The sequence below is a fragment of the Ambystoma mexicanum genome, chromosome 4q (assembly GCF_040938575.1).
Source record: "Ambystoma mexicanum isolate Mex_15411 chromosome 4q, UKY_AmexF1_1, whole genome shotgun sequence".
Taxonomy (NCBI): Eukaryota; Metazoa; Chordata; class Amphibia; order Caudata; family Ambystomatidae; genus Ambystoma; species Ambystoma mexicanum.
The window spans coordinates 1,192,529,575-1,192,552,920 of NC_090928.1; the positions used below are offsets into that span (position 1 = coordinate 1,192,529,575).

Here is a 23,346-nt window from a genome sequence, read left to right on the forward strand (position 1 = left end):
CTGTAGGTGCCAGACTTTTCTGTGGGCACCCAAAAGTCCTTTGTATGAGGAGCCTTCCTGTACTTCCTAAGCTTCCACTCCATCACCGATATGAAATGCAAATATGATCCCTTATCCTTTCCACACTATTGTGCACCTCTACCTCATCTTTGAAATTTCATGCAGGTTGGTCTGGCCCCAACTCTCCATCTCAATGGTCTAGTCCTGTGGTCGTTTGTATTTGTATTTGTTTTATTTGTAACGCGCACCGTCGGGCCCGGAGGCATCAGGGCGCAACTTGGACAGGGTTACATAAAGAGCATAGATATATACAAACTTTAGATACAAGACGAGTATATGTGCAAAATATTCAGAGCATACAGCAATATACATAATTTACATAGTATGGATTAGAGCAGACATTATACTGGGGCAGGGCTCCCAGGAACATATGAGATCCGAATTTCAAGGCTGAATGAAGAGCCAGGATTTCGTTTTGGACTTGAAGGCACTAAAGCAGTCTTCGGGTCTGATGCTGAGGGGGAGGGCATTCCAGAGCCTGGAAGCTAGGACGGGGAAGCCACCCGCTTTTTGCAGTTTGAACCTAGGGATAGTTAAACAGTGGGTCTGCGCGGTTCTTTGAGAACGGGTGGGCGCATGGCGGTATATCCGGCTGCAGAGATACAGGGGGGCTTGGTTGGCTGTGTAAGGCCTAGGGATTTCATTGAAATTCTCTGTTTGACAGGTAGCCAGTGTAGATTGGATTCAGAGATGTGGTGGTTTCGCTTTTGTAATTTGTTCAGATTCTCTTGGCTGGTTCCTAGGTAGAGGGCGCTGCCATAGTCGATTTTGGACATAAGGGTTCTGGCCAATGTGACCGAGTTTGGGGTGGTCAGAAATGGCCTGCAGGCTGCAATAAGTTTTCAGGTGTATGCTGAGGCAGATCTGACTGCATTTGTTTGTCAGGATAGGGATAAAGTGGTGTCAAGGTAGAAGCCTAAGGTTTTAGTGTCTTTTGAAACTTGGATGGTGTTACCATCGATGATAAACGACTGGTAGGACGGTTCAAGTTTACTAAGGCGTTGCGTAGTGCCCAGGATGAGGAGCTCAGTCTTGTCATCGTTGAGGCATAACTGGTGTTGTGCCATCCAAGCTTGGATGACCAAGTAGACGTCATTCAGGGCCTTAGTGTCAGCTAAGTATTCTCCAGTGATGGGAATGAGTATCTGGGTGTGGTCTGCGTAATTCATATAGGAGACACCCAAATAGTCAAGTACATCAAAGGGCGGTTTTGTAAAAACATTATAGTGTGTTGTTGACACGCAGGAACCCTGGTGGACGCCACAGTGAATAAGGGACGGATCTGCTGCTGCGGATTGAGAAAAGACCCGCATAGATCTATTACTCAAGAATGATTTGATCCAGGCCGTGGCTGACGAAGAGAAATGGGCGGCAGATTGGAGATGCTTGCATAGGATTTGGTGATTGACCAAATCGAATGCCGTAGAGAGGTCGAGTAGAAGTAACAAGGCTAGTTTGCCCATGTCCTTTAAAACTTCAATTTGAGTTTTTAAGTCTAGTAGAGCTGTCTCTGTTCCGTGTCTGGGGCGGAAACCAGATTGTCTAAGACCTAGGAGATTATTAGTTTCCAAGTACTCTTGGATTTGCAGGTATGCTGCACGGTCTAAAATTTTTAGCAGGAACGGGACAGTAGTTATGAGTCGGTAGTTGTTGGGTATGCTTGGGTCTAGGGAGGGTTTTTTGAGCAGGGGGATCACCTATGCGTCCTTAAGGTTGTCTGGGACAGTTCCTGTTATACAGGAGGCGTTGATGAGGGATGTGATAAATGGGGCCAAATCGTGGGCAGATTCCTTAATGATGGGGGCAGGGCAGGGATCACCCTGGCAGTGAGCGATGAGAAGGCAAACCGTTTGAGATTGGGCAGGTCAGGGGAGAGGGCCCCAGCCGGGGTAGGAGCGTGATTGTCCAGTTTCAGGCTGTCTTGTTTAGTTATGATTTTAGATTGTAGCATGGTGATTTTATTCAGTAACGCTGCCTGAATGTTAGCACACCATTTACTATCTTTAATGCAGGTATCGGGTGGGGTAGCTGGAGTTTTGAGCTCTTTTAGGATCTTAAAGAGTTCCTTAGAATTGGAGTCGGCTTGCAGGATGCGGTTATTAAGGGACCCTTTTTTTGCCTCTATAATGGCTGCTTTGTAGGCGAGCAATGCCAGGAAGAAACCATCTTTGTGCGCGTCAGAAGGGTGACTTTTCCAACGATTTTCGGTACAACGTTTGGTTTTACGGAGTACTCTTGACTGTGGTGTGAACCAAGAGTTAAGGTGTTCCCGCTGTTTAGCCTTCCACAGTTTGATTGGGGCAATAGAGTCTATAGCTGTGAACATACTACAGTTATAAATGTCAGCTAGGGTGGTGGGGTCATTGCAAGAGTAAGTGGCCGCTTTAAGCAAAGGGAGTAGCAGAGGGAGAAGTTTCTCCTTGGTTATGTCCTTTTTATTTCTGGTAGAGAGAGCAGGCGCTATCAGAGTCGTGATACGGGGGAGGCTTCAATATTAAAGGTGATGATGTGGTGGTCTGACCATAAGCAAGGGGTATTGGCAAGAACATTAATATTGCAGTTAGTGCTGGCTAGCCAGTCAAGGATCCTGCCTTTAGAATGCGTAGGCTCTTGGATGTGCAAGGTGAAGTCAGAGTTAGAGAGGGTGTTTTCCAGGTCTAGCGCAATAGGATCTTTAGGGTCGCCGAGTCCCAAGTTGAGGTCTCCAAGGATGATAATTTGTGAGTTTGTTTTTGCATTGTCAAGGAGGAGGGTACAGATTTCGCCGACAAAGGAAGGTGCGGTCTGGGGGCCTGTAGATTAGGTGGAAGGTGGCTGTTTGATTGGGAGTTAGTGCGAGGATGACTGATAGTAGTTCAGCTGACTCAAGTTTTGTGTTGGTCGATACTCTTAAATCCATAGTGATTTTGTGGATGATGGCCAGGCCACCACCTCTGGTGTGGGAAGCAGAGGTGCGGTCACATCTCATGATACCGAAGCCGGGTGGTAGGGCAAGGGACAAGGATGGGCCGGAGGTGGCATGTAGCCAAGTTTCAGCTAAGGCAATGAAGTCAGGATCTGAAGATGTTATGAGGTCTGCTATAATCTAGTGCGTGTGCTGGTAGGGATCTAGCGTTGATGAGAGCGCCCTTGAAAACCAGCAATTTCGCCTCTGCAGAGGGGGGTTTGCTATTGGTGGGTGCGGTGGGTGAGCACGGTGGTGTGCGTCGTGTTTGCTTAGAGAGGTTACTACGGGTGGGGCATATGCGGAATCTGGTGCCTAATCTTTTGTTACTTTTGTTACTAGCGAAGTGGTCCAGCCAGAGGGCTGGGTAATTGAAGTATGGGTTGGTGTCAGTGTTGAGGTGGTGGAGGCCTATGATGGGCGTTCTAGGGTCCATTGTGGGGGTCACACTGCACAGAGTCGGGAGGACAAGGCTTGGGAGAATCAAGGTGTCTGAAGGCTGATGGTGAGCCGGCTGTGTGGGACGTGAGCGTAGCTGGCTGGTAATTGCTGCTTTAAAGGGTAGAACGTGGTACAGTATAAGGAGCGCCCTAAGGAGCATGGTGGAGGTGCACCTAGGGAGGTGCGTCGAGATGCGTCACACCTGGGGAGGAGGAGGAGGAGGAGGAGGAGGTGGGAGTACACTGACACTTGATCACATTGAATGTGACCCAGTGCACAGGCTAAGAGTGCTGTGGAGACAGATCAGCAGTAGGTAAGTTCACTTTTGACTAGGGCAGTGCACAATCAACAGTAGGCACGTTCACTTTTGGCTAGAGCAGTGAACAATCAACAGTAGGCACGTTCACTTTTGGCTAGAGCAGTGCAGAATCAACAGTAGGCAGGTTCAATTTTAGTTAGAGCAGTGCAAAATCAGCAGTAGGCAGGTTCCCTTTGGCTAAAGCAGTGCAAAATCAACAGTAGGCAGGTTCCCTTTGGCTAGAGCAGTGCAAAATCAACAGTAGGCAGGTTCGTTTTTAGCTAGAGCAGTGCAATATCAACAGTAAACAGGTTCCCTTTGGCTAGAGCAGTGCAAAATCAACAGACAGGTTCGATTTTAGCTAGAGCAGTGCAAAATCAGCAGTAAGCAGGTTCCCTTTGGCTAAAGCAGTGCAAAATCAACAGTAGGCAGGTTCAATTTTAGTTAGAGCAGTGCAAAATCAGCAGTAGGCAGGTTCGATTTTAGCTAGAGCTGTGCAAAATCAGCAGTAAGCAGGTTCCCTTTGGCTAAAGCAGTGCAAAATCAACAGTATGCAGGTTCGATTTTAGCTAGAGCAGTGCAATATCAACAGTAAACAGGTTCCCTTTGGCTAGAGCAGTGCAAAATCAACAGACAGGTTCGATTTTAGCTAGAGCAGTGCAAAATCAGCAGTAAGCAGGTTCCCTTTGGCTAAAGCAGTGCAAAATCAACAGTAGGCAGGTTCGATTTTAGCTAGAGCAGTACAATATCAACAGTAGGCAGGTTCGATTTTAGCTAGAGCAGTACAATATCAACAGTAGGCAGGTTCGATTTTAGCTAGAGCAGTACAATATCAACAGTAGGCAGGTTCGATTTTAGCTAGAGCAGTGCAGAATCAACAGTAGGCAGGTTGTAAAATGAACAGTTTTGCTGGTATAGACATTGGGTAATCATGCAGCTGACACCGAAGGGGCGTGAGGCATAGAGGAGTGTTAACTCTGCAGGCGGATCACACGTGGGGACCATCAGGGAACGGGCTGCAGAATGCTTCAGGATAAAGGGGTATGCAAATTAGGTGGTGGTCGGGGCAGTGCAAGCACGGTGGGCAGTGGGTGAAGTGGAGGATGGCTTACCTCGTGAGTGGGGGCTTAGAAGGAGCATACAGGCGGCAATCACGTGACATAGGTGAGTAGTTCTGTGGCGATGGAATGTACTCCAGTACGCAGGTCGACAACTCTGAGTTCCATGTTTAGTGTGAGCAGTTGAAGTGTTGGTGCTAAAGAAAATAAATATAAAGCATGTTAATGGCCTGGCCCCTCACACATGGGACCAATACAACAGACTGTTTTGTACCTCCTTAAAGTATCCAATCCTTCCAATGTGCATGGAAAATGAATGCCAGCCAGGCAAATGTCAAGGTCACAAAAACACAAAGTACTGTATCACTATATGGTATCAAACCCTTCCAATAGAAAATGAGTCACCAATGGGAAGAATTAGACTTGAAGTACTGTACCGTCATATCGAACTCTTCAAATGCCAATGGAAAATGTAATAGTTTATGATAGAGCAAGACATACACCACATAGCAACATAACATGGGTGGTGAAGCGGACTGTTTTCCATACGTACTGCAAGATTTTGGTCTTTGAGTGGACATTAGCCTTCACCTTTTGAGGTTTCTTCCGTTCATGGCAGGCACCTCACGTGCCAATATTGAACTATTGATAAAGGTAAGCTGCTTGCCTGGCATGGACCACTTTTTGTTTTAGCACCTTTTGGTTTCCAGTTTGATATTGTTGGCATCAGCATATCTGCTATTGTGAAATACTGTGTTCAGACTTGAGCCAACATTAGTGGTGGCACTTGCAATGCCTACTTCAATTTTAAGTTCTATACAGACAACTGTCACAGCCGCAGAGGTTTTATTATGCACATTCTGCACTTTTTTCTATTTTGAGTGCTGCAATGCTATAGGAGGGGGCTCTCCTTGGGAGTGTTTCACATTCCTCAGGGAGAACACTGTAGCAGTACTTAGACTGCATCTCAAAGAACCCTTGATTGCTTCAAGACTGTACAACTCCCTAGTCATTCTGGTGTGAGCGAGGCTGGGAGAGGAACTTAAGTTGATCAGCGATTTGGCAGAAGTTCCAGCTGCAGGTGAGGTGGGATTCGTTGAAAAGGGTAGCCTTTAAACAGAACTGTATGAATATCCAGGAAAACATAAACATAATTCAATTAGATTGTGCTGACAGACAATACAGTATGGGACATTATAGGAAAATATGGGAAAATACGTTATGCTGAATGATAGTCAAAGTAGGGCTAATTAATTTCCTGTCCTTTCCTCTGCCAGTTCCTATTGACGGCTTACGCCCTGACTGAATAAACAGCTCGTGTTTAGTAATACCTGTCCCATGTTTATACTCGTATGAATAAATAATTGTATTCAAGCCATTATACTAAAATGTGACACAGCTACAAATAACTGTGCATATATATTACTCCACAGTTTCCCAGTGACAACTGGGAATGTGAATGATATTCAAAGTAGGAATATCAAGGCACTGCCCAAAATAAATACATAAGCTGGAAATGTGCAGCCAGGCAGTACTGGCAGTAGAAATCTAGAAAGCATTATACTTTATCTCTTGGCACTCTTTAGAACAAGTCCTACAGTGACTTATGCCTCAGCAAGTTCACTGCTGGCAAGAGCTCTAGCTGCGTCCCTCGTGCTGCAGGAGCAGCTTCCCCCACATTAGAGCATGTGGGCACTCTTAGGTAAGCCGCAGGCTTAATTAGCTTCAGCCCTGTGCTCTTTGCTACATTGCCGCTCTCGGCACAAATATCTGACCAGTATTTACCAGCCAGAAACCTAACTACTATTCTGCATCCAGCTTCCTGCTAAATGTGATTTTAAACCCGGGAACGAAAAACGCCTTAAAAATCGCCATTACATCTAACGCGGGCCCATACATCCATAGATGGCCGCCCCGCTCTGAGGACCCACCTCGGAGCATTTCCCCTTCGTCTGCAGGCTGCATCTTGATTGGCTACCAGCAGCTACATCTACCAATTGAAATCGCCGGCTGGCGAACGCCGGCCCAGAACCAAGGCACGGAAATAAGGCACCCCTGACTGAGCTGACCGAGCGTGCCGCGCTGCAAGCTGCTCCAGGTCGCTCAGTTTGCTCATCTCGTGTGCCCCTCTCATTGCCCTATGCAGCGCATCCCTCACCTGCCTGCCAAGACATCTTCGACATCCTACCTGAAAGCCCATCCCGTTGCTCCGTCTTCGCAGACAACAAAGGTACTGTGTTCACCTAACGCACTTGCACCGCCCCTTTGTTTGGCCACCGACACGTGCCCAGAACCATCATATGGTCTTATAGACAACACCTTCACTAAAGTTTCGGACACTTCAAAATGCCACGGCATACATTAATTCTGTCAACTACTGTGCCTTCTATACTCAATATGCTTAACGGTAATGCTTAACAATAATGCCATGCTGTTCTTAATTCTAGCACTAACTTCGAAAATACATTGTGCACACTCACACATTACTTGCACCCCCCCTCCTCTTAAAAATGAACAATACAACCTCCCCTCTCACCTCCTCACGCGACAGCAACGCGCAGCGTTCTCCCCCCCTACTTCCGCACACCGAACCGACTCCTGTCCAGCTGTCTAGCCTGCTTTCGCAAAAACCACTCTAGAGAAGTCTGCACCCAGTACCTCGTCATTGCCCCCAAGCACCAATCCTGCTCTCTGCACTCGATTTGGCATGTAGTATCCCGACTGGCTCACACCCCTAAGCCTGCGCCCAAAACACTGACAACTATACTGTTGCATATCATTTTCTACCACTGCTTAGTAGCATCAAGATTGCCTACACCTGCCTATTAACACCTATACTGACCACCACATCTGATATCGTATGCAGCACCTAACTCTGTATCGTAATCCCAAGATTGCTACATTTGCATATTGATAACCGCATTGACCATGGCGCTCGATATTGCTTGTATTACATTGTATTGCAATCCCGTGTCGGTTTCTACACCTGCATATTGACAATTGTATCGACCACTGCGCTTAATATTGCATGCATTATATTATGTATATACATTCATTGTACATTACTGCGTAATGTAACCCCGAGAATGCTTTTCATATTTGCATATTGACAATTATATTAACCATTTTGGTATTGCACGCAGCATCCTGACACTGCATTGCAGTTCAAGAGTGGCTCACACATGTAGATTGACAATTGTCTTGACCATTGCGTTTGCTATTGCATGTAGTACCTGTAGACACACTGAAGACCCAAGATTCTTTTTACACGCCCATATCGACAACTGTATTGACGACCTCTGTGTCCAACCCTGCATGCAGTACCACGACATTGCATGTCCGTAAGCCCGTAGCTTGTGTAGCCTCAGCCCACAGCACCAAGCCTGCCTATGCCCAGCATTCTGATCCCATGCCCCCAAGGACCTGGCATCCTATCAGTTACAACATCACCCCTGCAACAATAGCTATGCTAACTTGGACTATTTCCATTATGTTTCCCTTCTGCCTAATACCCATTGACCTACCTTGCACAGGACCACACTTCTTCTCCCACCCTAATGGTCTTAGCAAACTAGTATGTCCGAGACACCACCCCATCCCCTGCCCCACTACATTCTTACCCAATATTGCACCATTCCTGCCTGCCCCCACTGAGCACCACCCTTTGGTAGACACATGCAGTAACCTTAAAATCATGCACACCACCAGCCCTTGCACCCACCCCCCCAAGAACAACACCACCAGAAACTCCTATCCCAGTATACGCACATTCAGACTTGACTGCCTCCGATCCAGGACATACACAACCTTGACCTCTCCCAACACAAGACTAAGAAAAAGTAAAGCCAAACCCACACCAGTCAATCACCTCATATGTAGCCCACCAGCATCTCCAGACCAGCCCATTCCTCAATCCAACACCTCCTCACCTTGCACACTCAACAGTAAACCAAGTCAAGCTACCACTGAAATAATCAAAGGCGCACTCATTAACGCTAGATCTCTAGTCGCACATGCCCTAGACATAGCCGACATCATTTCTCTTAACGACTTAGACTTCATAGCTATTACCGAGACCTGGCTCCACGCAGCATCAGGCCCCACCCTAGCATTAGCCATCCCCGATGACTATACCATCTACCGAGCAGATAGACAAACTTCTAAAGGAGGTGGTGTAGCCATCATTGCTAAAAGCTCTATCAATATAAGACACTTACAAAACCAATCACTTCCATCCGCTGAAATACTCACTATCAAACTATCCACTTCCAACACTAGCACAATCACCACCCACCTCATCTACAGACGGCCCATATCCTCATTCAACGACATAACCCTCCTGTTTTCCAATAACACCAAACCCAACTCACGACTACTTATTCTTGGGGACTTCAATCTCGGACTCAATGACGAAAGGGATAACATAGCTAATACCATTGCTAATACCGTCTTAGAATTAGGTCTTACCCATCACATCTCTTAACCCACACACAACAGAGGCCGCACACTCGATTGGATAGCAGACCTCAACTGTAATACCACTATCCTCTCCAACACACCATGCGCCTGGACCGATCACCACCTCATCCCATTCACCATTGACAAAGACCATCAAAAATTTGCCCCCCTCCCTAACGCTCCACCCACATTCACCAGAAACAGAAAAAATATCACAGTCGACAAACTCCTCCCTCTACTCCAACCCATCATCAACCTTTCACCCACCATGACCAACCCCACTGAATTAGTTGACCTTTATAACGCCACCATTCTCAAAGCCATCAACACTGTAGCACCACTCAAACCACGTAAAGCCAAACCACGCGCCCACCTCAATTCCTGGTTCACCCCCGAACTAAAAACTCTCTGCAAAATCAAAAGACAAGCGGAAGTAGCGTGGAAACAGTCACCCTCAGCTAACAACAAAACCTCCTACTCCCTAGCCTCCAATACCTACAAGGCGGCAATCATCCAAACTAAAAAAAAACATGTACAACGAGCGAATTTGTAACGCCAAATCCAACACCAAAGAGCTCTTCAACATCCTAAGAGACCTCGAGTCCCCTTCTCCCATCCCCGACACATGCATCAAAGATATTGCATGGTGCTTTAACAAACAAGAAGCACTCCTTGGCAAAATTGCTATGTTACAAGCCAAAATCGAGTTAAAGAAAGAAAGCCTCACCCTCAGAGAACTTGACCCCTCCCACCCTCGCCTCACGAACGGACGACTCCAACCTATTCCAATTCTCCTCGATCACCACCAAAGAGGTTGAAGACATAATCAACTCTCTGAAACCCTCCAAATGTCAAGGCGACATCAGCCCCGCGCCAGTCATCAAGGAAGCTGCCAAACATCTCGCCCCCTTCATCACATCTTTCATAAATGCATCCTTCACCTCCAGTACAGTACCCGACAACCTAAAGGACTCCTGGGTTCTACCCCTTCTCAAGAAACCCACACTTGACCCTAGTGTCCCCACGAACTACAGACCCATTACCACTGTGCCCTTCCTCCTAAAAATCCTCGACAGAGCTGCCTACGTTCAGATCCAGAATCACCTAGAGAAAAACAATTTACTTGGATTAAGACAGTCAGGCTTCCGCCCCAAACACAGCACTGAGACAGCCTTGATCGACCTTAAAACACAAATGGATAATCTCAGAGATAACGGCAAACTAGCCCTCTTGCTCCTCCTCGATCTGTCGGCCGCATTCGACCTGGTAAACCACGACATCCTCTGCAATCACCTAGCCTCAGCAGCCAACTTCTCCGACAAAGCCAATGCCTGGATTCAGTCCTTCCTGAATAACAGATCTATGAGGGTCTTCGCTCCTACAGCCTCTGCCGAACCAGCACCCGTCACATGTGGCGTCCCGCAGGGCTCCTGTGTTTCCCCCACATTATATAATGTATTTACTAAACCTCTTTTCAACATTTTGGACCGCTTGGGCGTCATCTACACGAACTACGCACATGACACCCAAATACTCAAGACTACGCCACTGACAACTCAGTTCTCAACAACATCTACTCCATTATCCAAGAATGGATGGCTAAACACAGCCTCTGCCTCAACGACGACAAGACCGAACTTCTTGTCCTAGGCTCCCAATCCAGACTCAACAAACTTGACAAACCCTACCAGGCATTCACCATTGATGGAAACAACATCACAGTCTCTAACAATGTCAAAACTCTAGGGATTTACCTTGACTCCTCCCTCACATTGACAAGACAAATCAACGCCATCTCTTCCGCCACCGCTTACACCTGTAAACTCATCAACGCCAGTAGACCTTATCTCTCCACCTCCAACTGCATCACATTAGCCAGAGCACTAGTACTCTCGAAAGCAGATTACTGCAATGCCCTCTACCTGGGCTCTAGCCAAAAGAACGTCAACAAGCTGCAAGTTATTCAAAATAACGCTCTTAGAGCAGCCATGAACATACCCAAACACGAGCACATCTCTGACGCTAGACTCTCCTGCCACTGGCTTTCCATACCTCAGAGAATCAAATATAAAACACTCTCTCTCACACACAAATGCCTATCTAACCAAGCACCTAGATACCTATCAGACAACCTCACCCACCATACCACATCTCGCCCAACCAGATCAGCACAAACACACTGTCTAAACATCCCCAGATTCAAGCTCCAAAAAGCAGGAGGCACCAGCTTCCCAGTGCTCGCCGCTAAACTCTGGAACTCTCTACCAGTCGATCTCAGATCCGAACCATCCTATCACCGCTTCAGACACATTGCCAAAAACTGGCTTTTCACCAAAGAAGTCTAAAATTCCAACTCACCCGACTACTGCATTTACTGCCTGCATAAAGTGTATTTTGCCCAAAGCGTGTAAATATGTAGGATGTGCATATTACCTACAACTGTTTTTTTACAACTGTTTTTTTTCTATCTAAATGTATGTTGTAACATATTGGCTACTTTGTAACTGTATTAAGCGCCTGGATGCCCCTGGGCCTGGCGGCGCTATACAAATAATAGACGAAACTAAACTAAACTGCTACTACCAACACCATACCCAACTCGGCAGCTCTGTTTTTTTAATACTTGCTCTACATGCATTAACTAGAAAAGAGCCTTGTGTTTATATCTGTATGAAAAAACATTCTAAATAAAAAAAAAACACACTGCCTATGACTTTGGTGGACTCAGGAACTAAGATAAGCATCTTCAATGGTGAAGGAATCTGTCTGACATTGAGTGGCCGCAGTTGAGGTTTTCTCAAGCCTGCATTCTTTCCATTAGCCAACCAGTGCAACGGAATGACAGGTGCCTAAACATATATGTGCTTAAAAGGACTTTGTTACAACCACCCCCCAACAAAGTGTGTGTAAACAGGTACATGCTGTCCTCTGCAGTATGAAGCAGGTGCTTGATACTCCGGGTGACGCATTCACTGACATCGAGCCACGTTTTTTTAGTTTTGGCTATTAGGTGGAGCTGAAAGCGCTACCTATAAAGCCGTAATTATTGTCTTTAAAATAAGAGCTTTAACATGAGAGCTTGAAACAGGGGCATTGGATGCAGGTTTGTTGTAATGTTTTTTAATGCAAGTTGGCATATGAGGGTCGTTGGTAGTTTGACTGTGTCCCACCCATTTAACGCCGATTGCTAAGTGAAATGTATAGGAATTTCCTTCCATTCCCACCCATTTTCCTTGCAGACACACCTCCTTTTCCACTCTTTGGCCAATTTCTACTGTGTGGTGGATTTGTCAGCCATTTTTACTTGCAAAATGGCGGCTGCCAATTGTTAATGTTATTTTAAAGTTGTGTGACTTGATTGGTGCTCTGTAAAATATTTACTGCATTATTTATGTTATGTTCCATATGTGAAATGTATTTGGTTGTCCAAATAAATAAGTTTTGTTAAAGATACTTGTTTTATAAAATGGCTGTCAAATTGTCAATATACTGATTTGTGAGTGGTATTAGAGTGTCTCCTGATGCAAACACGACCTGATTGGCTGTGCAGATAATGATGTCAGGAGGATGCCATCGTTTCTGCAGTCTGTTTCTGTACGGAGGGCAGCCAATCTCTTTCAGCATTCAATCACTCTTGCCGTGCTGTGATCGAGGTTGGAATTCTGAAGGGGTTGCAGAAAGCCCATTGGTGGGAGAAAAGCTTATTGTGTGTATGTTAATTATTCTATGCAATGTTATTCCATCCGATTCTTGAGCGCTTTTATCATACGCTTGTTCTCTGGGTGTTATCCGTGGGAAGTTGCACTCTGTTGCAAAATGCTGTTCAATCTTCCAACCCTTCTCGACTTCCCACAAATTAGACACATGCACCCACTTGACCCAATACAACGCCCACGCTTTTCATTTCCAGCTTCCTCATTTTTAATGTGTTTTATTTCATTACTCCTTCAGGATCCAGCATTTGACAAACGGGGTGTGAAAAACAAAAATAAACAGGTACATGTATCCCACCCAAACACCTCGGTGGCTCTATGCATCCAGTGTTAAGACCAGTTCACACCAACACTTTCCTCCACTTCAAAAGGGCGTTGGTAGGAAAATAAATATAAAGTCACCCCTGGCAAGGAGCTTAAAGGCAGTTAAGCACAATGGTACAATTAAACAGTATAATGTAGTGCCAGCTTTGACAAATATCAGGCTATACATATACAACGAGTGGCGATTCTCATCTAACTCGTACGTTTTGATGGTTCCTTCATTGAAACTTGCTAGGAATTGCAAGAAGGATCTCTCTGAATGACTTTTGGTATTGCAGTCTGCAAGAAGTGCTGCTTCAATATTTTTACAGAGACCACTGTGATATTATTTCATACTGGCATGTATGATGTTGCTGTCTCTACACGAACCTATGATAACAGACTGTGACAATAATATAGCAAACACACTCAAATTTACATGGTCATCGGCCCCTTCCACTTCCCTACCACACTACAAACATCCTCCCTCCTCCCCAACACAGAAACACACAGGCTTTCCTGGAACAACCACAACTTCCCTCTCTCAGCCCGGACGAGCCCGTCAGCCCCTACGTTCACTCATGTGCATCCTGTAGTGTGACAGTTCATTTAGAAAGACAGCTCAAAGTCTGCTCCCTGCCAATGTCTTTAGATCTTCGCTTGCGTGTCAGTATGTCCTACTACTCCCGGGTGTGGTCTTCTCATTCGGCAAATATCTGTCCTATTCACAGCTCCTGCCCAGGACATCCGGGCAAAAAAAGGGTTTAGCCACTTTGCACTCCATGCGATGAGCAGCCTGAAGCATTAGTCCTTTCTACATTCAGGGCATCAGTTAAGTACCAGCACAGTGTGTCCACTCTCATGAATGAGCTGCAACCTTGGTTGTTTACTGCCAGTTTACGCCCTAATTCCCTGAAACTCCCTATGTAACCTCCCAGCTCAACCATCAATTCCCTTAATCAGATTAAACTTGTCTGGAAGTTTCAACAAGCACTGGCAATGCCAACAGTTTAGGCTTTTGTGTAGGCATGGGAAAGACACTTGCTAAGCACTGCCAGAGTGGTAGTAACTGTTCATTGATGATACCAGGTGCAAAATGGTGCAAGTACCTGGAGATCTTAAATAAATGCCTGATAAATGTCTAATACTTATACAGAAGCCAAAACTGGTGGCTTTGCCAATGCTTGTTGTATAACCTATTTGCAGAAGTTGAGTGCAGAATAAAATATTTCTGACTTTAATTAAAAACTGGGTAATTGTGTTTGACATGACTTTGTGTGCTGGATTGGTAAATTGAACAGACCAAAAAACAGAGGGCATGAATGTAAACAAAATATGCTTGGTGGTTTCTATTGGAAATAAGAAAATCTGTGGTGGGGTTCCCAGTTAATTAAAGGTTTCAACCTAGTCACTGAAGGGGTTTACGAGGGTTGAGCCTTGCTTCCTTGTTCAGTGAGGGAGTTTACCGGCAAGCGCACTGACCTCCAGTCCACCTTTGCAATGGGATATGATGTGTACCATAATGCGTACTTACTTGGAACAGTGCACCCGTATGTGGTAGCCAGGACGTTAAGGTCCAAATTCCCCCGAATGAATCGTGAAGAACATGCAGGCACTTAGTGGCAAAATGATGGCATCCCCCAGATGGCTGTATTGGGTCCAAGATAGTAACGCAATGGCCATTTTTGACAATAAAAAATAGCACAGTGTACAAATCGCTCTTGAGTACTATGTTTGACAAGCACCACAAAAAGTTCAATCAACACAGTTTATGGTCGGTTTACTTGTTGCAAATGCAAAACAAAGTATTGAATAAAAGAATGGGGCAGTAAGTACATAGCAATCTGTAAAGTTAAATAGTAAAGCTGTTTTTCAACCTCTATAGTATCACAAAAAATGATATTTCTAATTTGATGTTGAATGTTTTTTATGGTTTGTTTTGTAGATCATGGCAAACAGTCTCTTTTGACAGACAGGCTGCATCGTTCATCCGAATTGTTGGGACTCACAATACAGCAAATGAGGTAGGTGTGTTTTGATCATGTAGTGTGGTAATCAAGTGCATCATTCAGCACCCTGCCACTTACCTGATCTACGCAGAGCAGTTGGCATCGGTGCCAGTGTGCCTCTGGGACAACCAAGACGGTGGGTGCTGCTGTGCAGGGTACCTCTTGACTTATGTAGTAGGTTTGTGTTTTGACGGTATTACCCAAATTGACCTTTTACAATTGACCTTTTGTCCTAATTTACCTAATTATAGTGGTCCTAATTGATCTTCCGCACAATTGACATTTATATTATTTTAGTTATTTTATATATGTATTGGATTGGTTTTGGATTATAAATAATATAAGGGGATTGGGTGGGGGGATTGCAGGGGGTTATGGATTGGGTGGTGGGAGATTTCCCTTCATATATATGTCCTAATTGATCTTCTAAATTAGGTCAATTCTCCCAAGGTCAATTGTGAAAAGGTCAATTAGTATACAACCATTTTGACGCACCATCAAGATTGTTCTTCATAAAACAGGACACATTATGTATCTGTGTTCAACCATATGTACTAAATGAATGCATGTGATGCCAACTATTGAGGTTCACTCAAGGGTAGTGTAGCACTTCAAAATATTTAACAGGAGTACAATAAAACTAGGGAATAGGTTGTTTGCAAGCTTTTCTGACGGTCCTGATCCATAACCTTCTTCCCAATTCCAGCCTCCTCGCCACCCCTACTGCCATCTCTCTGTGGACCCCATTGGTCTCTCATCCTCCCCAACCCCACACTCAAGGAAAGCACTGGTAAATAATTTACTTAACAAGAGGTGTCACAACAAGTAGGTCTCATTTGGCTGCTGGAGTATCTTATTTGAGCTAGGTTATTTTCCTATCTTTCACTAAAAAGGAGCCACCCCTGTTTAAAAAATAACAGGTACAAATGCTCAGCTTTCTTCCAAACAATAAGTGTTCATGGAGTTTCCTGTATGCTGTTCCACCTTTTCCACTCATTCAAAAGTGTTTATGCATGCTCGAGTGGGACAACTGCATAGTGCGACCCTGATGCCCCCAGGTGTGTCAGGCAGAATCGGTTTTGATATTTCTTGCCATTAACCAAGGACATGACCACTCATCTTCTGTAGTCAAGGACCCTTCTCATTTGTTGGGAAAACATGTTTTTGCATCCCTCACCTACTTGATAAATTCAGAAACATGGTTTATTGAGGTTTAGCTTGCATCCGAGAAAAAACCTGCTAAACTACTGCCGTCATGCTGAGAACCAAGAAAGATTCCATCAAACCCAGGATAAGGGTGTGTGGCTTATTCAGGTCATCAGCTTATGGAAATGAAGTACATCCGTACCTCGAATTGACCACAATTTGACTTCTCAAAGAGATTCCATCAGAGAGGCTTCCTTGGTATAATGAGGCAGGTTGCCATTAACGCCTATCCGCTTCACCACTCTCCTTCCGAAAGGGGAGCCCCATGAACAGTGGTAAAATCCTGGTCTTAACCCTGCATACTGTGCCCAGGTTGAAGCCAGTGACAACCTATTGTCTTCAGCGGAATCTGGGAAATAATTTTTTTAGTTGCTGTCCCCTCATCCTTCCGCATTAGCAAACTGTAGTCCCCTTCATTGCTGTATACACTGTGCTGGTTAAGCAAAACATCTCGTATATATTGGCTACGAGTTCTGACATGTACTATAGACGCTACCTTTCTCTATGCCCTCTATTACTCTGCTCTTTCATTGTTATTTGGATTTCCTGCTCCCACCCTTCTACCACCACCACTGCTGCTGTAAAGTAGTTTAATGCAAATAGTATTTCAAGACCTCTCGGATGTCCAAATCCTCCAGAAGATGTCTTATTTGCTATTCTTTTTTTCAGTGCAACAAACCACTTGCCCAATTTTTTTTTTAAACTTGTTTTTATTGTTTTCACAAAATAAATCAATTACATAGTACCAACAATCCCTCAAACTTCCCACCGCCCCCCTCCCCTACCTACCCCCCTTCCGGAAGAAGTGTCAGTATCCAATGTTCTCGGGCTTAGTCATGCCGTGAATATGTCCGTAATTTTAATGTTTTGAGGGCACCATTGCACCATGAAGTCTGATTGCAAGTATTCTAGCACCCCCGCCCCATTCTTTCATGAAGGAGTCCTGTGTTCCCTGCAGGCTGTGCGTGATTTTTTCCATTGTCATTTGCGACCAGACCTTTTGTAGCCATGTGTAAATCAGTGGTGTCTTGTTTCTTCCAGTTCTGTGCTATTGTGGCCCAAGCCGCGATGACCAGGCCCATGAACCCTCTCCGTTTCGCCTTGGTGTATTTCCTGATTAGTTGGTCTTGCATTCCGCACAGCCACACCTTCTCCCCTACCCGTTCCGCCTCAGGGAATATCTTTTTCATTTCTGATATCAGTTCTGTCCAGAACCCCTTTACCCTATGACAGTCCCACCAGATGTGCCTCCAGGTGCCTGGTTCAGCGCAGCCCCTCCAACATCTGTTTGGCATATTTGGGTACATACTGTTAAGCCTCTCCGGTGTGTAGTGCCATTGTGTGAGGATCTTTATCTACGTTTCTCTGGTCTGGGCCGCTCTTGTTAGTTTAGGGATGTCAGCCCATAGCGCCTGCCATTGGTGGATCGTAATTTTATACCCGAGAGTTTTTTCCCATTTTTCATATATGCCCATTTTACCCCTTCTTCTGGTTTGTTTATGAAGTTGTATAGTGTGGAGATTAACTTCTTATCCCCTGAGTTGGTAAGGAGGAATTTCTCAAAGCTGGTCAGCTCCCTGGTCGCCGCTTGGATCATCTCCGGCCTCGTTAGCCAGTGTTTGAGCTGTTCATATTTTTACCTGTCCGCACTCATTAGGTTCCACATGGTCTTACATTCTGTGTACGATCTAATTTCATTGTCTTGGAACATTTCCCCTATTTTCCTGCACCCCGCCTCTTCCCATTTTTAAAAGGCCCCGTGTTCTTGTCCTGGTGGGAACTGAGGGTTCCTGCATATTGGTGTGAATGGGGCAGTAGTCTGGTTATTTTCCCTTTCCGCGTTTGCTCATCCCAGGCATTCAATGTGGTTTTCATGATTTCGCTGATTCTGAGGTTTGGGTGTCTATGTTGCTTAGGTTTCCATAAGAGATCTTCTAGGGGGGTTCTTGCTAGCGCCCTATCCTGCGTCACCCATATCGATTTCTGGTTGTCCCCCAGCCATTTTTTTAGAACCCAGAGTTGCGCTGCGTGGTAATAGTTTCTGAAGTGTGGGAGTGCAAGTCCCCCCTCTTTGACGTGGGTCGTAAGGACGGCTCTGGCTACCCTTGGGGGTTTCCTATTCCAAATGAACCGTGAGATCATCTTTGCCAGCTCTTTGAAAAACTGTTTTGGGATCATTATCGGTAAGGCCTGGAAGTAATACAACAGCTTAGGGAGTGTGTTCATTTTTACTGATTGTATCCTCCCCCACCAAGAGATATTTAATGGGCACCATCGCTCCATGTTTTTTTTTACTCTAGTTAGTAGAGGAGGGTAATTCCTTTTGTATAGCGCATCTACTTTTTGTGTAAGTGTTATGCCTAGGTATTTAATGCCATCTTTCGCTAATTTTAGACCCAACGATCCCACCCCCCTTTCCAGTGGTTCTCTATCCCCCGCGAGGTGTAGGATCTCTGATGTATTCTTATTTATTTTCAGCCCTGAGATGTCCCTGAAGTTCTCCAACACCTGTACCGCACGGGGTACTTGCCCAATTTTTGACAGTCCCTTTCATAACTTGGTATAGAAGTGCCATTGCCCTCAACTCCCAAAAATCAGTCTTTCCTTTCATCAAGAAAGGAAACCGCCCACTTATGTATGATTCCAAGGCATCCAATGCATATTAGACAGTCATTCATCCCAAAATGTCACTATATACAAGGGTCCTCAATCCAGACTGTGCCTGTGCACCCTCCTTAGTAACTAAGACATCTTTATTTATAGAGCCATAGGTGGTGTGACACATGTTTCATCTATAAACTCTGCGTCCAGGGAAAGCATTAATTATGGACTGCCCACTGACATATTTGTGCTTGATGTACATTCACAATTGCTACCATCATCCTTGTTAGTTTCTGATTTTGTAATAAGAGTATAGTTCTTAGACATCCGCACCAAGAGGTGCTGGCTGTCCTGGCTTCTCCCCAATTGCCTAGACCTTCTACATCCATAAGAGGGATTTTACTTTACCCATCAATCACACTCTTTAACATTCTAGCCCCTGAGGACCTAGACTACAGTGACTTGGGTCTCTCTCAAAGAAACATAGACCGGATCAGGGTGACAAGGAAGGTCATGACCAGATACCATTATATGTGTAAACAGACTAGTTTCTGTCTACTGTACCTTGGGAATAATAGAAATCCTCTGGGAACTTCTCTCAATGATGTGTCCTGAATTGCAACTTGTTTGGCGAATCTAGTGTCTTTCCACTTCTCAAGACCACAACCATTGGCGCATGCTCAATTGTGAGATTATGGAAAGTTTAGCTTGCCAAGCTGCTTGTTAAACAGCACTTCAATGGACTCTTTAAAACACCACCTCACGCTCCTTGGGACCTTACTGTGGTTCTCACAGCGCTAATGTAAAAACCCTTTGAGCCCATAGTGCCCACTGATATATGGTGTGCGACTCTCAATATGGCTTTTCTGGTGGGCATTACTTCAGCTCAAAAAATAGATAAAATACAGACTCTCTACTGTGAGGAGCCTTTTATTATCTTTCATTGGGAAACATTTTTCATCTGGCTCTATCCCTCCTCCCGCCTAAAATTGTGTTGAGATGTTATCTCAATCAGGAGAACGTTCTGCTTGTGTTCTTTCCAAACCTCACCTCTGATTCGGGTTGCACTGCCTGGATGTGGAGAGGGCTCTGAAAATCTACCTTGTTTAAACCAAAAGAGTAATGCAGACTACTTATCTTTGTGACATTTAGTGCACTTAGCAGCTTGCTGGTTGGTTTCCACCATCTTACAGGCTTGCCATTTAAGAGGCGAGACCCCTCCACATGGACTACATACACATACATTAAGGGGAACATCTACATCGGTTCCCTTCCAGAGGAATAACCCCTTTGACAATATCTTCAGGGTAGGTACTTGGCCCACACCTCACACTATCTGTAAGCAGTATTCTCTTCCCAGTAGTTCTAAAAAAAACGATCCTGCGTTGGGGACAGCCACAAATTAAGATGTTTTGTTGTCGCAGAACAGTAACCTTACAACCAATCACATTAATTTAGAGATGCTGAGGAATCTCCCAAAAGTAAGGTGGAAAAGGGATTGGAGTTAGTCACATTAGTGACAGCAGTACATTTAGTTTATTATCTCCATTCCTCCATAAGCATTCCAACCTACACACTTAAAAAGTTACCAGGTTCCTCAGAATAAAGGTCAGGGCCCACAAGGGAAAAAAAGTACTTTGTGGGGTATTTGTATGCCCAAACTAGGGATGTGTGCTGGAAAGTTCTCAACTCTGCTGCCTGGGAGCATACTCTGGTCCCATCCCAATTCCGTGGGACATCCTTAAAGTATGAAGCGGAGTTGGGTGAGGAGAGTTGAGTCTGCTGGAGTCTCTCTCCCCTGTCTACTACAGCGTATGGGAGGGCTTAAAAACCCAGCACCCAGAGCGGAGCAGTGAGCGGAGTTGGGTGAGGAGAGTTGAGTCTGCTGGAGTCTCTCTCCCCTGTCTACTACAGCGTGTGGGAGGGCTTAAAAACCCTGCACCCAGAGCGGAGTGGTGAGCGGAGTTGGGTGAGGAGAGTTGAGTCTGCTGGAGTCCGCGGGGGCCCGCAGGGGCAGAGGCAGACGCAATATGGACGCAGCCCAGAAATCTGAGAGACCACCGTTACATCAAGGGCGAAAAAATAGTAGAAATGAAAAACCGGACGAGGTGGTAGCAGATTCAGATACTGACAACAGCAAACAGCGTCTAAGGAGTGTGAAATCGCCAGCCAGGCGGCTGAAATCCAAGACGCCTCTCAGTATAGAAACTGCCCACGAGGGAAAAAAGGAGCTTCATACTACGAGGACTTGTTACAACAGCATGAACAACGAGCTCAGAGAGGCTTGCACGACGGCAGCTTTGTGCGTCTTTGAACCAGAGGCGGAAAAACGCACAAGTAACAGAACCACAAGTCCCGCAAATAAACCCAAGCGGTGAAAGAAAACAAGACCTACCAGGATCCGAGGTGACCAGTGCCCTGCACACCGCTTTTAAGGCGAGTGGTTTTCCGGAAACCGGAGGGCAGCCGCTGACGGACCCTCAGCAGGAGCGCTGCGACGCCGAGGACCGCAGGGAGAAGAAATCACCGGAAAAGCCAGCAAACCGCGGAGCAGGACAGACAGGCTTGCCTGACCCCGGGCGGGCTGGGAGGACCCCCACGCGGATGGGGAACACGGAGGGGAGTGGCCTAGAGAAACGCTGTGAGAAAGTCCGAGGTCAAACAGATAGCCCAAACGAGAATACCAAAGGGACGCAGATAGCGGAATTGGCAAAGAGCCAGGCTAATAATCTGACTGCCACTCAAGAAAGGGAAAGTGTGGATGTGGACAGTTTACCACAAGAGAATGAGGAAGGAAGAAGGCTTGACTGGCCACAAGAGAAGGTTCCCAAAAGAGTCGTACAAGCAAGCGTACATAGGAAGCCTAGACTGGTTGCCAGGAATTAGGCATAAGTGAGAACGCAATAGTAGAAGAGACAAAACAAAGGGAGGAAAATCGGATGCAAGTGCCAATCAATAAATCCATTAGGCACGAAGGGAAAGAAAGTAGCACAGAAGAAAGTTGGAGAGAAAGTGAAACGGGGACGTCGGACTCAGATTCGGAAACGGAACTGGAGAAAAAAGCCCTAAATGCAAAACAGAAAAAAAGGATAACTACCAATAAACCAACAACGCAAAGAAAAAAATCAAGAAAAGACGAATAAAATGAAAACAGCAAAGAACACCAAAGAAAGAGGATGTGAACAGCTAGGAAAAACGAAAACGACAGGAGAAAATATAAAAAAGAAACCGCAAAAAAAAGAGGGAATGCAAAAAGGACCTGTTATGCTTCATTGACAACACGAATGCCAGCAGTTAGGAAAACACATTTACTTTATTCCTTAAGTAAGATAGACAACGACCCCCGGGAGGGCTTCAACCAGCGTCTACAGACTTCTCCTTCACCCTTCTCATTATGCTTGGAACCTGGAACCCCAGGTTGAAAGATCCACGTTCCAAGCACATGCAAAGCATTGCTCTGACCCATTGTAATTGCTTAAGTGATGTTGACATCCTAACACCTCCCTCCTTTCTAACATTTGACAAACACAACAAAAGAAAGAACAAAAAATATTGGCACGTATCATTTAAAATCGCTGGACAGAGACCGGTAACTCGGTTGAGTCACTCCAACTTCTTTTTCTTTTTTTTTTCTATTTTTTTTTTTCTTTTTTTAAATTTGTCCTAAAAAATTTTGCTAACAGTAATATAGACAGTGGTGCTAATGGCAGCAACCTTATAAATAGATCTGTTACTCTCTTGCTTTGGAACACTTGATAATTGCTACTCTCTCCTTGTTCCAAATACTTCCACCTCTGACCAATACCGATGAGCCTAAATCCTTTACTACTTGTTTGGGCTCAGAATACAAGGATGCTCCCTTGCGTACTTTGATGGGCAGCTTAATTTTTATCCAATCACCTTCATTAATCTTAAACTCTTTACAACAATTTTTTATATCATACCTTACTTTGGATTTAACTCCTGCTTTAAACATTCTACTCCTCACTCTTCCCACATCCACATCAACCATCCTGGATTTTCCCATCCATCCAGGACACAGGTGAGAATTAGGTTTCCTACCTCTCAACATCTCAAATGGCGTTAATCCTGTGACACTATGAGGTGTTATTCTGTACTGGAATGTTCTTTCCATTGCCGTCCTGAACCAATCCCCACCAGTTGCTACTGCAATTCTTATAGCTTCCATCAACGTCCTATTGAAGCGTTCAGCACATCCATTGCTTTGGGGGTGATAGAGAGAAGTGTTTATCTG

The 23,346-nt window shown here is 45.2% G+C and overlaps 1 protein-coding gene across 1 annotated transcript in view; it reads left to right on the plus strand.

The window, feature by feature from the left end:
• The window catches only part of BTBD9 (BTB domain containing 9), a 1,399,080-nt gene that overhangs the window by 1,298,759 nt on the left and 76,975 nt on the right, over positions 1 to 23,346 (plus strand). Inside the window, exon 10 of the mRNA XM_069608758.1 lies at positions 15,221 to 15,299. Coding sequence (XP_069464859.1) covers positions 15,221 to 15,299 — 79 coding nt within the window. The remainder of the gene's footprint in view (positions 1 to 15,220; positions 15,300 to 23,346) is intronic.